This window comes from Abramis brama, assembly GCF_963993115.1.
Source record: "Abramis brama genome assembly, chromosome: 4".
Lineage (NCBI taxonomy): Eukaryota > Metazoa > Chordata > Actinopteri > Cypriniformes > Leuciscidae > Abramis > Abramis brama.
The window spans coordinates 47,884,596-47,898,546 of NC_139966.1; the positions used below are offsets into that span (position 1 = coordinate 47,884,596).

The following is a 13,951-nucleotide window of genomic DNA, read 5'->3' on the forward strand; positions in this document are numbered from 1 at the left end:
CTGGGACATTGTGATTTTTTCATTGATTAAGCATAGGGCAATGAAGCTTGAACAAGACAGAAAAACATAAATATTTAGAGAATTGATGCCTTCATATAGACAGGAACGGGCACTTACAGGATGAGACACAGAAAAATAAAAAGCTGGAACAGTGTATAAAGAGTCACTCCAAGTGGACAGTCTGTGGACAAACAAATTACCTTCACTATCAGACATGGTGCCCTGCAGATCATCCATTAGCACATAGCCACGTCCTCTTGAAGTATCTTCTCTGAGATGTTGCTGTTGAGGGTCTTGGAGGGACATACATGACCCAAACTGATCACGGGAGTCTGCAGATATGGGTGGGAGCGGACCTGCAGATGCCCGTGCCATACCCATTGGCTGACCCACCGGACTCAATGGGCTCTCTTCCTCTGAGTTCTGTGCCACAATAGGGATGCGTCCACGCCCACCTTGTACAATGGGCAGGCTTGTAGGTTTTGTCCTCCCTGATGGAGTCTGGAAAGCTGAGGTCTCTGAGGAGGGGTCACCTTCTGCTTTGAGCCTCAGAGAAGAACTTGAGATGTCCCTTTTAATGGACAAGTCAAGGCCATAAACAGAGGAGGGTCTAGAAGAAGGCCGTGACCTGCTTCCACTGGGGTAAGCAGAGTCTTCACCCAAAGAGGACCTCATGCCTGGGCTCAGATTCAGGCTTTGGCCCAGATTAAGTGAACCTGCCAAATTAGCTCCAAGTGTGGAGCCCAGGTATTTCTGCTGTTCAGCAATATTCTTGCGAAGCCCAAAGGTGATCTCATCCTGTAGAAGTCTGCTTGACCTGGGAGAAGCACTACTGGACCCCAAGTAGCTACTATAGTCTGTTTCTAGACCCCTGCAATCCTGGATTGAGGAATACTTGCCAATGTTGCTGGTGTTTTTGTGTTTCTGGTAGAGCATAGATGTTGGGAGTTGCTTGGCAGCCTGTTTTTCTAAAGTCAGTCTACTGATGCTGTACTTCTCAGTTTTAGGGTAGGCCCTGTAGCCTCCACTAGACACTCCAGTGCTGGCGGTGTAGTGATGTGAGAGTCCAGCAAGCTGTTCTAAGCTATCAGTACCCCCTGTGCTTCTCCTGAATTCCTGCTTCAGTTGCTGTTTTAAAAGCTTCAGTTCAAATGGCTCTTCCATTGGGTCCTCTTCATCCTGGGCCTTACCATAGGAATGAAGTCTGGAGGAGCTGCCCAAGTAGTCTGTACCAACATCTGCAGCAGCATGTCTCAGAAGACGCTCTGCTTTAGCCAGCTCCCTCTCAGCTATGCCATAGCTGGTGGATGAAAGGCTACCAGTGCCCTTTGCAAGTTCTGCTGCATCTTCTAAAAGCATGTAACTCCTTGGTGTTTGATGTGGATCTAAGTCCCCATAGAAGGAGTCAGCAGATACATTGGACATTGGACTGACTGCCATGCTGTCAGCACGCTCTTCTAAGCTATGCATGTCAAGGTGGTTGCCATATTTTCCTCCCAAGTAAGATGAGGTGTCATAGTTGGTGGCAATCTTGGTAGAATCTAATTCAGAGAGGAGAGCAGCTTGTTGTCTGGCTTTCTGCTGGAGCAAGAGCATTTGGTGGTAGCTCTGTTGTTGTGAGGCAGTCAGAGAAGGAACAGAAGAGTAGATGGACTGGGATTGGTATGGTGACTGAGGCTGGTACAGGGACTGCTGGTACTGTGGGTACTGGTACTGGGAATACTTTCCATACTGGTCGTGCTTGGTCTGTGGAGGAACAAACTCATCAAGTTCTGACTGTGGTGCAGTACGTGGTCTCTCAAGCCCATGTCCACTGGCCTCCTCTCCACTTCTTGTCTCACGAATGTTACTCACCTCACTGTCAGACATGTAGTCACGGTCCTCTGCAACACTCTGCAGATAGGCCCTTTCTCTCTTCTCCCTTTCTTTGAGCAATGCATCCTTTCGTCGGTTAATTCCCATCTCCAGGTATCGCAGCTTGGCATCAATCTCCTTTTCTTCCTCATCCAGTTCAGCTTGCTTTTTACGCAGTTTGGAGGACTCTCTCTCAACCAGGTCAAGCTCACGGTCAATGTCCTGCAGAATTTTTGCCCGTGCCATGTTTGTGCTCCGGCAGAGACGCCGACGAGCTGAGCCAGAGGTGTAGGCTGTTTGTCCAGCATTGACAGCTTCTTCCTCAGAAGGTGGGTTAGGAAGGGTTCTTTTAACTTTCTTTTGGGTGCCAGATGGAGTTCCACTTGGAGATCCCTTTGCCTTTGGAGGACAAATAAAAATAGTGTTAAATGACAAAACAGTTTTTTTATTCAGACTAACTTATTTTTAAGCCGAATTGTTCATAGGAACAAATATAATGAATTAAATGCCTTAAAGATGGTTTCATAGAAGCACTATAAAAACAAGTAAACACACAACACTTGTGTTTCACAGTTTGACTGAGAATAAAGGAGAATAGTAAAAAAAAAGTCTCTGGGGAATATTGTTCACTCATGACAGATAGGCCTTGAGGATGGAAAAACACACACACACACACACACACACACACACACACACACACACACACACACACACACACACACACACACACACACACACACACACACACACACACACACACACACACACACACACACACACACACTCTATATCTGCAGTGCTGCTGCAATGCCTTTAAAAGGGCATTCAGTAAACACTGAAAATATTAAACAAGACAGCTAGCATGTCAATCAGGCCATGACAATCAGGCCTGACAATAGGGCAATAAAACAATAAATCAAAATCAATTTATACAATTTATCAAACTACTTCATGGCATTCAAAATTTGAAACCATACATTGAGAAATAATTACTTAAAAAAGCAAGAAATATTCAATGAAATTTCAGCATTTTTTGAGATGAAGCAGAGATGAATCATATAAAAACGTATAAAATCATGTATACTCACAGAATAACCCTCAGAAAACTGGAAATTTGCTGCTGCCCTCTCTTCTGCAGTTGGGCTCAAGGGTTTGGGGTCAGACATTGACCTTTGTATGACCTTGGGTGCCCTAGGACTTGTTGGTGGACCTTTGGATAGATCTGTGGCAGAGCGTATTCTCTGTGGGCTTGTGTCTCCAAGGGATTTCTCATAGGACAAATACTCAAGGGATTTGCTAGGGGATACACAAGGGGAAATCGGAGAGTACAAAACTTTTGGGGATTTGGGAGGACCTGGCACAACCTGGAGAGTGGAGGCATCTGCTTTGAGGTGAGGGGACTGGCTTATATCAAGTGGAGTGGGGCGTCTTTTTGGAGAGGAAGTTCTATCAGAGTCAGGATAATCTACTCTAGCATCTACCTGCACAGAGTGTCCCCTTAGTGTTCCAGAGGAGTCTGTTTGTACAGAGATTTCAGTAAGGGCCTGAACTGAAACAGCTCCTCTTTCGCCTATGCCATTTTTACCACCACGTGGTCTACTGCGCCTGCCTCGAGTAGGAACTTCCCAATCATCCTGGTCTTCATCATCTGTCTGTACACAACTGTCAACACTTTTCTTTGTACTTTTCTTCTTCCTTCCTGCAGTGTAGGCCTTTTCAGTGTTATCCTCTTCATCAGTCTGACAGCCACTATCCATCTTTCTTTCTCCCACCACAACAAGAGCCTCTGGCAAGACTTCACTTGGATACATTTGCCTGAACTTCTGTTCCTCCAACTGTTGTCTGAGCTGTTCTTGGAGTCTTTGGATCTGCTCTAACTGTTCCTGTTGCTGAGCATAAGTCTCCTTTTGCATCATCAGGTGGGCCTGTCTCTCCTCTTCTTGCTGACATAGTATTTGCTGTTTCATGGCCTGGAGTTCTTCCAGCTCCTTCTGCACAAGAAGCTGTTCCTGCTCACGGAATCGCTGTATCTCATGCCTCTCCCACTCAAGTTCTTCAGCCAAGCGCTGCTGCTTCATCTTCTCTAGCTCAAGAAGCTCACGTTCCATCTGGTACTGTCCATCTCCTGGAACAACAGGTGAAGACAGAGCTTCTAAAGAGGCTGCAATTGCCTCAAGTGAAGCATTTGTGTAGGTGTCCAGTGCTGCCACTGTGGTGACTGTAGAAACTACATCTGAGAGAGTTGTGGAAAGGCCAGCCATTGAAACACCAGTCTCCAGATTTAAGGGTAAGTTGCTTTGTTCTTCTGCTGTGGTTACAGCAATGGTTGAAAGAAAGCTGTGTGATCTAGTAAGAGGTTGATTATGTAGAGTTGACAATGATGGCATAGTATCACTTGTGTGCATGCCTGATAGAGAATTGTAGGATGTGCTGAAGATAGAACCAGGCTGGGTGGTTATGGCATATGTAGAAGGAACTGGTGCTGCTACAGAAGAATAGACAATGCCATTGGAAGATCTTAGGACACTAGAAATCCCATAATGGGTTCCAACTGCTGAAGTAATCCTGGCTTGTGTGTACTGTGGAACTGTCATTCCAGTGCACACTCCTGTTGATTTGCTTGAATAGTCCACAGCTTCACCTGTTAAAAGTTCATTTTGTTAGATTAAAGCTCAGCACATTAAAATAGTGCAATGGTAACAGCATCAAGGCATCCATGCACCATCCAAGGGATGAAAAATTAAAACAGCAAAAGGTATATTGAAAAGCATGCAGCAACAGACACACCCCCCAAAAAAAGAGAGAGCATGCAAAATCTCTTCCCAAAACAAGATAGAGAAAAAAAACAGGCATACAAAAACATCAGCTGGGAATAAGTAGAGGTAACTCAAAATGAAATTGAGAAGAAAGATCTTCAATGTCGTACTGACCTGTCACTAACATTTTTCCAGATGTCAGGTCTACAGCACCTTCAATGGCCTCCTTGTAATCAAAGCTATGCTTACTTTTATATAGGAAGAGACCAGCCTCTGCCAAGTTTGTGTCAGACATAGAGGGTTTAATGCCACCAAGACCTCTCATACCATAAGGAGTACGATCGTATTGATAATGGTCATCTCTGTAGCCAAAACGATCCTCTGGTAAAGGAGCTGAAGGCTGCTGAGTTGTACAGCTACTTGCAAAAGGAAGCTTATAGACTACATCACAGCAAACTGCTCTTCTTCCAGCAGTTAGATCAACTGGTTTTCCATCTTCCTCTGTAATTACAGCAGTGACCACCTCTGCAGTGGATCCATTCATTGCAACCATGGTCTGTGCAGGTTTTACTGTGGTGAGATCAACTGCACCTGATAAGCCTGTTTCTAGGCGAGGAGGTAAAGTTGCACCAATGCTATTGTTTGCAATCGTAGGAGCTATTGTTACAGGAACAGAGTGAGTTTTACCCATTGTGGTAGAGAGATTTATGGGTTTTTCTGGTTGATAATCCACAGGCCTGTAAATAATTTGAGTCACAGGCTCAAAGGATTTAGCTGTTGTAAGTTGGAGAGGCATTGATGTAGAAAGAGATGCATCACTACCATAAGCTACAGTGGCTGTGCATGAGAGGATGGTGATGTTGTCAGTAACCACTGAGACTAAGGAAGCATCAGTGCTTAGGTTTACTACAGATGGCTGCACAGCACTTTGCTGACGTCCACCACCATCAATAGCAAGGGACTGTCGTCTTGACTCAGAGGAAGACAGATCCACACCTTTCATGGATGTCTCTACATCTATCTTTGGGGTTCGGAGATCCACAATCTCACCAGGATGGTAGGCATGGCCATTCTGTGCTTGAACTGGTTCGGGTTTTGTGTTTTCTTGAACAACAGAGATGCCAGTGGCTCTTAGAATGGGATGTGGAGGGGGTGTTCTTTCATGCACAACAGACACTGTGGTTCTTTGGACTTCAGTGGTAACTACCTGAACACCAACATTTGGAGTAATTGATTGAGGCTGCGTTGAGGCTGAAATAGCCTCGTATACGTGACTCATGCTAGAAACTACCTTCTCTGGACCACATATTTCTTGACTTTCAATAGATTCAGTAATTCGTGTGAATGCCAAAGGTACTCTTGTTGTTTGTGACTCTGGAGGTGGTTGAGGTGGTGTAGGAGGCAGTTTCTGAGGGGATTCTTGGCTAGGACTTATTGAGGCTTGAGTTGTGATACTTTCTGTAGGTGAACCGGGCTGAGATGGCAAAGTAATAACAACATAAGTGTCACGTAAAACCTTTCCAAACCTGGGTGATGTAGGGGACTTGAGGGGAGATGTGGTTCCCATTCTACTCTCTGCAGAAGGACTCAGATTAAGGACACTGTCTGCACTGCTTGTACTCAGTATGGTAGGTCTTGAAGGGGTGTGGCCTGTAAAGGGTGGCTGAACACCAGCTATGGGTTTAGGAGCTATGGGAGGTTTAATAGTCTCTCCTGGTTTGTGACTAAAGGTTAGGCCTGCAGGGATGGAGGATGGCTTTGGTGGTACAGGAGGAGGAACATGGGGCTTGTAGGCTGGAGCAAGCGGCTGTCTAACTGGTACACTGTCCCCTGTGGTTGGTATGCCAACTGGAGTAGTTCTTGGGGGGACCTGAGGTGGAGTTTTTTTGGGATACACAGAGGGTTTGGGTAGTGTTGGAGGAGGGAGGGGTGGAGGAACTGGGATGTCTGCTTTTTCCAGAGACGCAGTCCTGCGCAGTACTATGGGTTTGGGAGGAACTGGTGGAGCAGTTGATACGACACCAGGTATAGTAGATACTATATATTGCGGTACAGTGGACAAGGGTGATACACTTACAATTACTGGGGCTGACTGTCTTGAAATTACACTAGGAACTTGTGCTGTAACAGAGTCAATTTGAGTAGGGACTGATGACTTGGACAAGTCAACAACACCTGTTTGCTCAATTTCTACATCTTTCTCTGTGGCATCCAGTGAGACACTTGATATGGCAGGCAATGCTACTTCTCTTTGTAGTGACAAATCATCTACAACTGTCTCTGAGACTGATGTTTTCTGGAAAGCCTCATCTACAAGTGGTTGTGGTTCAGTCTTTGTAGCTGAAACTGTAACTTTCTCAGAGTCCTGTGTTTGATCAGAAATGCTCTCTTCGCCAGATTCCTCTTCACCTGATGAACACTGTGTCACTCTCAGATCAGGTATAGGCAGTATTCTTCGTAGGGGTGCTGTCTCAGTTTTCTCAACTTGGGCTACTGTTGACCCCTGTGCCATGCCAGTCAGATCAGGACCTGCTTGAGTTGGACTGGTTCCTGGAGTCAACACTGCTCTTTGCTTCTTCAGTAGTTCTTCATAGGCTGCCTCTGCATCTAATAATGGTTTTCCATCCTTCCTAGACTGGCCTGTGTTGCTTGATGACATAGTGTCTTTGCTTGAGTCAGTATCGGGTAACACAGTTTCTGGTTTAGAAACATCTTCTTCTGGCTTATTGTGTGTTTGCTCCTGTTCTTTAAGCATTATCTCTTTCTTTCTTTGCATCATGTCCTCATAAACCTCATCAGGTGATCTCAGTTTTTTTTTTGGTTTCTCTGACACAAAAAGCTTGTCTGGTTCTTGCTCACAGGATGCATCATCTACAAGAGACTCATACGCATAATCTTCTATCAGCATGCCTCCATAAAGAGATTCTTTACCAGGTGGGGGTTTGTTTCCTTCGTTAGTTGGAGATTTGGCTTTGAGCATTATCTCTTCATATACCTCATCTGCACTTTTTAATGAATGCTTTCCCCTTTCTTTGAACTGATTATCAACATGTTGCTCATCTGTTGGAGAATACAGCGAAACTGAAGTTGGTAACTTATACACTTTTTGGACAGCAACAATCTTCTCTGGGAGTATCTCAAAGCTCTCTGGTTCTGACTCCATGCTTGGGGAGATGTCTGAGCAGGAAGACCTGCGGATTTCCTCCATCTCTGCTTCCTGTCGTAGCTCTTCTGTGGGAGAAGCATCCTCAATAGGGGAGAGGTTGCTTGGTGGAGTTTTGGGCCTTTCTCTTCTTCTCTGTGCCCGTATCTCTTCTTTGTCTTTCTTTGATTTTTTTCCTGTGCCCTTTTGCTTCTCCTGTTCTCTCAGAAGCTCCTCCTCTTCTCGCAGCTCCTCTTCCTCTGATGAATCCTCAATGGTAGGAAGCGTCTGACCTGGCTGCCGGTGCTTTGCTTTTCTCTGCTGCTTGCCCTCACCACTAGACCGAACATGACTTGGGCTGCTGCTGTCACTGTCTTCATCAAGAGAAGACAAAGATGTTGGAGATGTTCCTGGGGTAAAACTGGATGCATGTAAACTGGAAGAGCCTTCACCTCTTGACCTGTCATCAGGAGAGTCTGTTAGGCTCTCTAGCTCACCGTCATCTGATGTCTGACGTACAGTTGCTGTACTGTTAAGCTCAATTGTTTTGAAATGCCGTATGCCAGCTCCACTGTCTACTGAAGGTTGTTCTCCTTTAGCTAGTTCCTCAATTTTAGTTACAGAGATAATACTCTTTTGTTCAGGCTCATCTTCTGGACTGATACTGCTCTTTTTGAGAAGACGTCTGGCCTTGCCTGATTCACTTTTGTCCTTTACATCTTTTTGTGCATTCTGTTCCAGTTGCTTCTTCTCTTGATCTTTGATTTTACGTCTGGCAAGGTTTTCTTCATCAGACGGAGATGCATCTTCATCTGCGCTCATCTCTATGATCTGCTTCCTGATAAAATCCTCTTCATCCATTGGACTCTCCATTTCTACTTCCTTATCTCCAAAAGTATTTTTGCTTTGTAGTTTAGGTGAAGGTTCTCCCTCACTACTTTCCTCAAAAGAATCACCTTGAATATCAGTTGGAACCAGAAGCTTTTTCCGCTCTTTTTTTGGAGCATCGTTCCTTTGCTCTTTAGTTTCTTCATGTTGGTCATCCTCCGAGCTGAGTGATACTGGAGACATTGGCAACACCTCCAGTCGACGCTTGACCTTTGGAATTTCAGTCTGTGATTCCTCTTTAGATGATGTCTGAGCCTCTAGGATTGGAAGGACAGTACTTTCCAACTTGGCCAGGTCAGAAGGACTCGTGGGGCTGCTTTCTCTATCTTTCTCGCTAGGCTCCTTCAGTAGCTCATTGTCTTTTATTGAGACAGCAGCCTCTTCTTTTTTCTACAAAACAGAAAATTAATTAGAATTTGAGCTGTTTTCAAGGCATAATAAAAACAAATTTTATTAAAAAGGAGAATAACTACATTGTAGTTTAATAACTACATTAAAATAAACTTTGGGGTACTATCTAGACACTGATCCTACAATATGTACAAGAAATACCTCTACAGCTACATGTACAGTTACCTCTCCAGATTCATCAATTTTAATAGGCTTTATCAATGGCTGTAGCACATCATCCTGTTTCTCTTGTGCTTCAGAAGTCAACTTCCCCTTCTCTGATTTGTTTCTTTCCTGTTGGCTAAATGTAGAGGATGGGGAGGCTAGTTCTACATCATGGTCTAGACTATGGGGCACACATTCAGCTGTAAATTCAAGTTGAGTTTTTTTGGTAATATCCTGGTCAGTTAAAACCAGTGCTTTTTCCATCAGCTCCTCACTGGGTAATTTATCTTTCTCTCTAGATATGGTAAATGTTACAGCAGGGGTTTGGGCTTGTTGTGTAGACTGCATCTCTTCAGACGTAATTTCAATTACTGCTTTTATGTCTTCCTTCTTACTAAACACAGGGGATGAGATGACTATTTGCTGGTCAGTAAGACCCTTTGGTATGGCAGACTGTTCTAGAGCCTTTCCAGTCATAGAGTCTGGAATTTGCCCATTATCCTTCTGTTCTGCCAATACTCTTTCTACCACCTCAGTTACAGAAGGAGTTTGGGTTTGTTGTGTAGACTGCATCTCTTCAGGCTTAATCTCAATTACTGGTTGCGCATCTTCACTCTTACTAACCACAGGGGATGAGGGGAGTTCTTTTTTTTGGTCAGTAAGACCACTTGATATGGCAGACTGTTCTAGAGCCTTTTCAGTCATAGGGTCTGGAATTTGCCCATTATCCTTCTGTTCTGGCAATACTCTTTCTACCACCTCAGTTACAGAAGGAGTTTGGGTTTGTTGTGTAGACTGCATCTCTTCAGGCTTAATCTCAATTACTGCTTGTGCATCTTCACTCTTACTAACCACGGGGGGTGAGGGGACTTCTTTTTTTTGGTTAGTAAGACCACTTGATATGGAAGACTGTTCTAGAGCCTGTTCTAGAGTGTATGGAATCTGCTTAATTTCCTTCTGTTCAGGCAATAATTGTTCTACCATCTCTGAAACATTTTTATTATTATTAACAGAGGACAGTTCATCTCTAATGACTATACATTCTTTCTTATTCTCTGTAATAACAGCATCTGACTCTGGTTTTTCCTCATAGACTTTATCTCTTTCTGATGTTTTTTTGTCTGGTTTGGGATCAGCCTCTTGAGAGGCTGGAGAGCATGTATCCCCCATCTTTTTCTCTTCTCTGTTTGTATCTGGACTAATACCTTGTTCAGAGAAAGTGCTTTCAGGACCAAATTCAGAAATGTTGTTGTCACAAACAGTCTTGATAGTGACTTTCTGTTCTGCGTTCTTGGGCATCTCTAAATCTCCATCTGCTTGATCTGGCATACGTTTTTCCAGCTTTGTTTTATCTGTGCTCATCTGTTCCTTTTCCAGTAGCTTATCCTCTTTTTCTGCAAATAGCTCTTTATTGCACTGCTCCTTTGCCAATATTTTTTCTGTGAAGTTGATCTCAGTAACTGGAGATGGTGAGGGCATATCTAACTGTATCTGTGATGTGTCCTCTACCTCTATCTTATCTTCTATTAGACTTTTTTCAGAGATTTCATCATTTTTATTTACAGAAATATCATTTTCCATAAGACTAGAATCTTTGCTAGTGACTTCTGACTTCTTGAATGGGTCGTTCATCTCTTGCATTTGTACAATAAGCTCTTCTGTGTCATATACATTTAAATTGTTTTTGGGGGATAACTCTGTATGGTCTTTAAACTGCTCTGCTGTTAATTTGTTTTCTAAATTGGCCTCCTCTATGAACACATTTTCCATATTTTTAAGTTGATCTGCTTTATTTTTCAGCTCTGTAGATTCTTCTTGATTGGTAAAATTATGGGATAGGTGATCATCACTGCACTCAATCCTTGGTGCCTCAATTTGTACAAAGGCCTCAGGTTTCCTCTCTGGCACATTCCCTATGCTACTCTGATCAGGATAAGTAGTTGCTGTTTCGATAGAGCTTTCCTTAACAGACATGTTATCTACAGCATCTACATTTGAGGGTAGTGTGAGCTCTTCAGATTGTTTCTCTCGAGTCTGACTGTGTGGTTCCTTGCTTATAGGAGAGCATGCATTGGGCTCTGTCATTTCAATCTGTGGGGCTGTCTCTGATGTCTCAGTGGATTGTGTCTCTATGTCTTTCTCTGGAATAGCTTCCATGTCACTAACCAGAAGGGTCTGAGTAACATTATTAAATATAGGGACTTCCTGACTGTTTTCAGGCTCCGTTTCAACTCTATTAGCATATTCTGGCTCTTGGACCTGGCACTGTTCTGGCTCACTTTTCTCTGCTTTCTGTACCTCTGCAGGAGCCTCAATTTGTTGTACAGTTTCAGCCTGTTCTACATTTGCTCCTTTAACATCTGCGGTCTCTTCTGAAACATAATGTAAGGGAGGGGCATCATTCCTAACTATTTGCTCAGGTGGAGTCGTTATGCCCTCTGCATTTTCAGTCAGGGTGCCAGGAGCTTGTTTTTTGCTTTCTTCTGGTACTACCTGTGTACTCTTCGGTATTGGCTCTGCTGTAACCCCTTGTTCTGTATCTGTATTTTTGACATCTTTAGCATCAACTTTGGCTGAGACTGGCTCAGACTTGTCATCCAGGGCCTGAGTAATGCTGGGCATCCGTGTTAGCCCTTTGGCAGGGGTGGCAGTGGGGGCAGGAGAGGAAGGCGTGGAGGATACGGCACGGGCTGGGGAGGAGGGAGGGGTGGGTTCATGTTTGGCTGGTAGCTTGGATGGAGAAGGTGGAGGTGGAGGTGGCATATCCCCAAGTTGCCCAGAGAGAGCCCTTTGTGTCTGGCAGTTTAGGCAGAGCCATTCTTTCTGTAAAAAAAAAAGAAGGAATAATAGCATATTTGAGATGAACTGCTATTTCCATCCTCTGATTCAGTGATTTTTCCATGTTGAACAACACAGTTAACTAATAAACCTGTAATGCTACAGCAGAAGGATAACTCATTCTATTTCTGGAGTGCTTTTTAAATTTATGTAACTTAAGAGATTGTTCATTTATTATTAATAGTAATGGGATGAAGCTTTATCAGCTCAATGTCAGAAAAAACTTGTTCAGCAAAAAACTGCACCTCAACTACAGTTTAAAGATGCCAATGAATGTGTGGGGTGAACACTTTTTGTATTTTGTATGTGTGGAGGTGGGTGTATTTGTCTTTCTGTTTAGGCGAATGCCCATTGATACTGTGGAGTAAAACACACATATTGTGGAGTTAATCTTCTAAAAGATTAGGCAGGTTTAGGCAGTGCTGTGGGGATATATGGTAATTCTCCAATTTAGGATTGACAAAGTTGATGTTTCTGTTGGAAAAGATTTACAGTAAATGTGTCTATTTGAAGCTAATTAAATCTTCTAGAAAACACATTTGAAAATGCAATAAAGGAAATGCGGTCTATAGTTGTTTGTGGAAACTAGCATATCCCTTAATTTGCTTTGAGAGACCACATGGGAAAAAATTCCATCCCCCACTTAAGCCATGACTGTGTTTTGAACACAGCTCAATTAAAACTAAACAACTGTTTATAATGGTTGTTTACCCAAAATTATTGCAGCCCACAGGAATTTATTTAGAAAGATTTCAAAGATATATTTTCTAAAGAAAAACACTGAACCTTGTGACATCAAGAAGAAGAGCACTCCTTAACACTGGATGCACCACAAATGGTAACGTCAGAGATGAATATTACATGTTTGTGGGGGATGTAGATGCCACATGCAGGCAGTCCTCTCATGAGGAATCATACCCCACTGGCTGACGTAAATCCAGAGCGATGTATGTTAGGCTTCAGTGCTGAGGCATGCTTAGCTACGTTGTGGTGCTTCAGTGGCTTAGCTGCAGGGTTTAGTCTAATTCTAGAGGAGGTCTGGGATCCCTGTGCCATGCGAGGGCAAAGACACTCTGAGAAAAGGATATTTCATTCCACACACAATGGGTTGAATGGCAAGGCTTAATACTGTATGTTGTGTACAAAGACAGTTCAAGGACAAAAACACAATCCTAATGAATAAGATGAAAGATAGATGTGATTGTAACTTGTATTTCAGCAATATGTGGTACGGTACATCAGAAGAGAAGGAAATATTATTCCTATCCTATCTAAGGAAACATGCCCAACAATTAAAAAGCAAGGAGACGAAATGTTAAGTTAATATTTTTTTACTTCTGATGTTGAAGGGTTTAAAATGGTGAAGAAAACAAACCAAAAATTTTTCAAAAATTTCAAACAGTCAGGTCAACACTGCATTAATATGCCCTGAATCGCATCATTGCCAGTCATAAAAATTATGAGCAAAAACAGATGTCTGCTCTCGCTTCTAATGCAGCTTGAAAATAAAACATGGACTTGAAAATTAAACAACTCCTTTTCATGTAATTTATCAACAACAAAGCAATCTGCCCATGTGCCAAATAAATTACAAATTACAGATCAGATGGAGGCAATGTACTGTAGACTGAACGGAAATCTGTTTGACTTGCAGGTCACAGACTTCAATTATGAAACATCAATTTTGAGTCATTTTGTTTAATCTCTGGCCACTAAACACCTCTGCATGATCTGGCTAGCATACTCATCATGCGTTTTACTAGCCTCACAAACTGAGGCATTAAATCCAGCAGCCTTAGAGGTGAAGAGAATGTGACTGATGCAAGAGCTCATGCAGTCACATGATTTGTGGCTTGGGCTGAAAACACTGCTTGTCTCCTCACCACTCATTCTTTCATATTTGCTGAGTTTGTAGACA

General features: G+C 43.2%; 1 protein-coding gene across 2 annotated transcripts in view; it reads right to left on the bottom strand.

Moving 5' to 3' along the window:
• The window catches only part of pcloa (piccolo presynaptic cytomatrix protein a), a 55,064-nt gene that overhangs the window by 21,115 nt on the left and 19,998 nt on the right, over positions 1-13,951 (bottom strand). Inside the window, exons 4-7 of one of the 2 annotated variants that reach the window (XM_084111746.1) lie at positions 9,217-12,018; positions 4,785-9,030; positions 2,943-4,495; positions 201-2,253 (exon numbers count right to left, since the gene is read on the bottom strand). In XM_084111746.1, coding sequence (XP_083967872.1) covers positions 201-2,253; positions 2,943-4,495; positions 4,785-9,030; positions 9,217-12,018 — 10,654 coding nt within the window. The remainder of the gene's footprint in view (positions 1-200; positions 2,254-2,942; positions 4,496-4,784; positions 9,031-9,216; positions 12,019-13,951) is intronic. The other variant, XM_084111747.1, reaches the window with a different exon arrangement.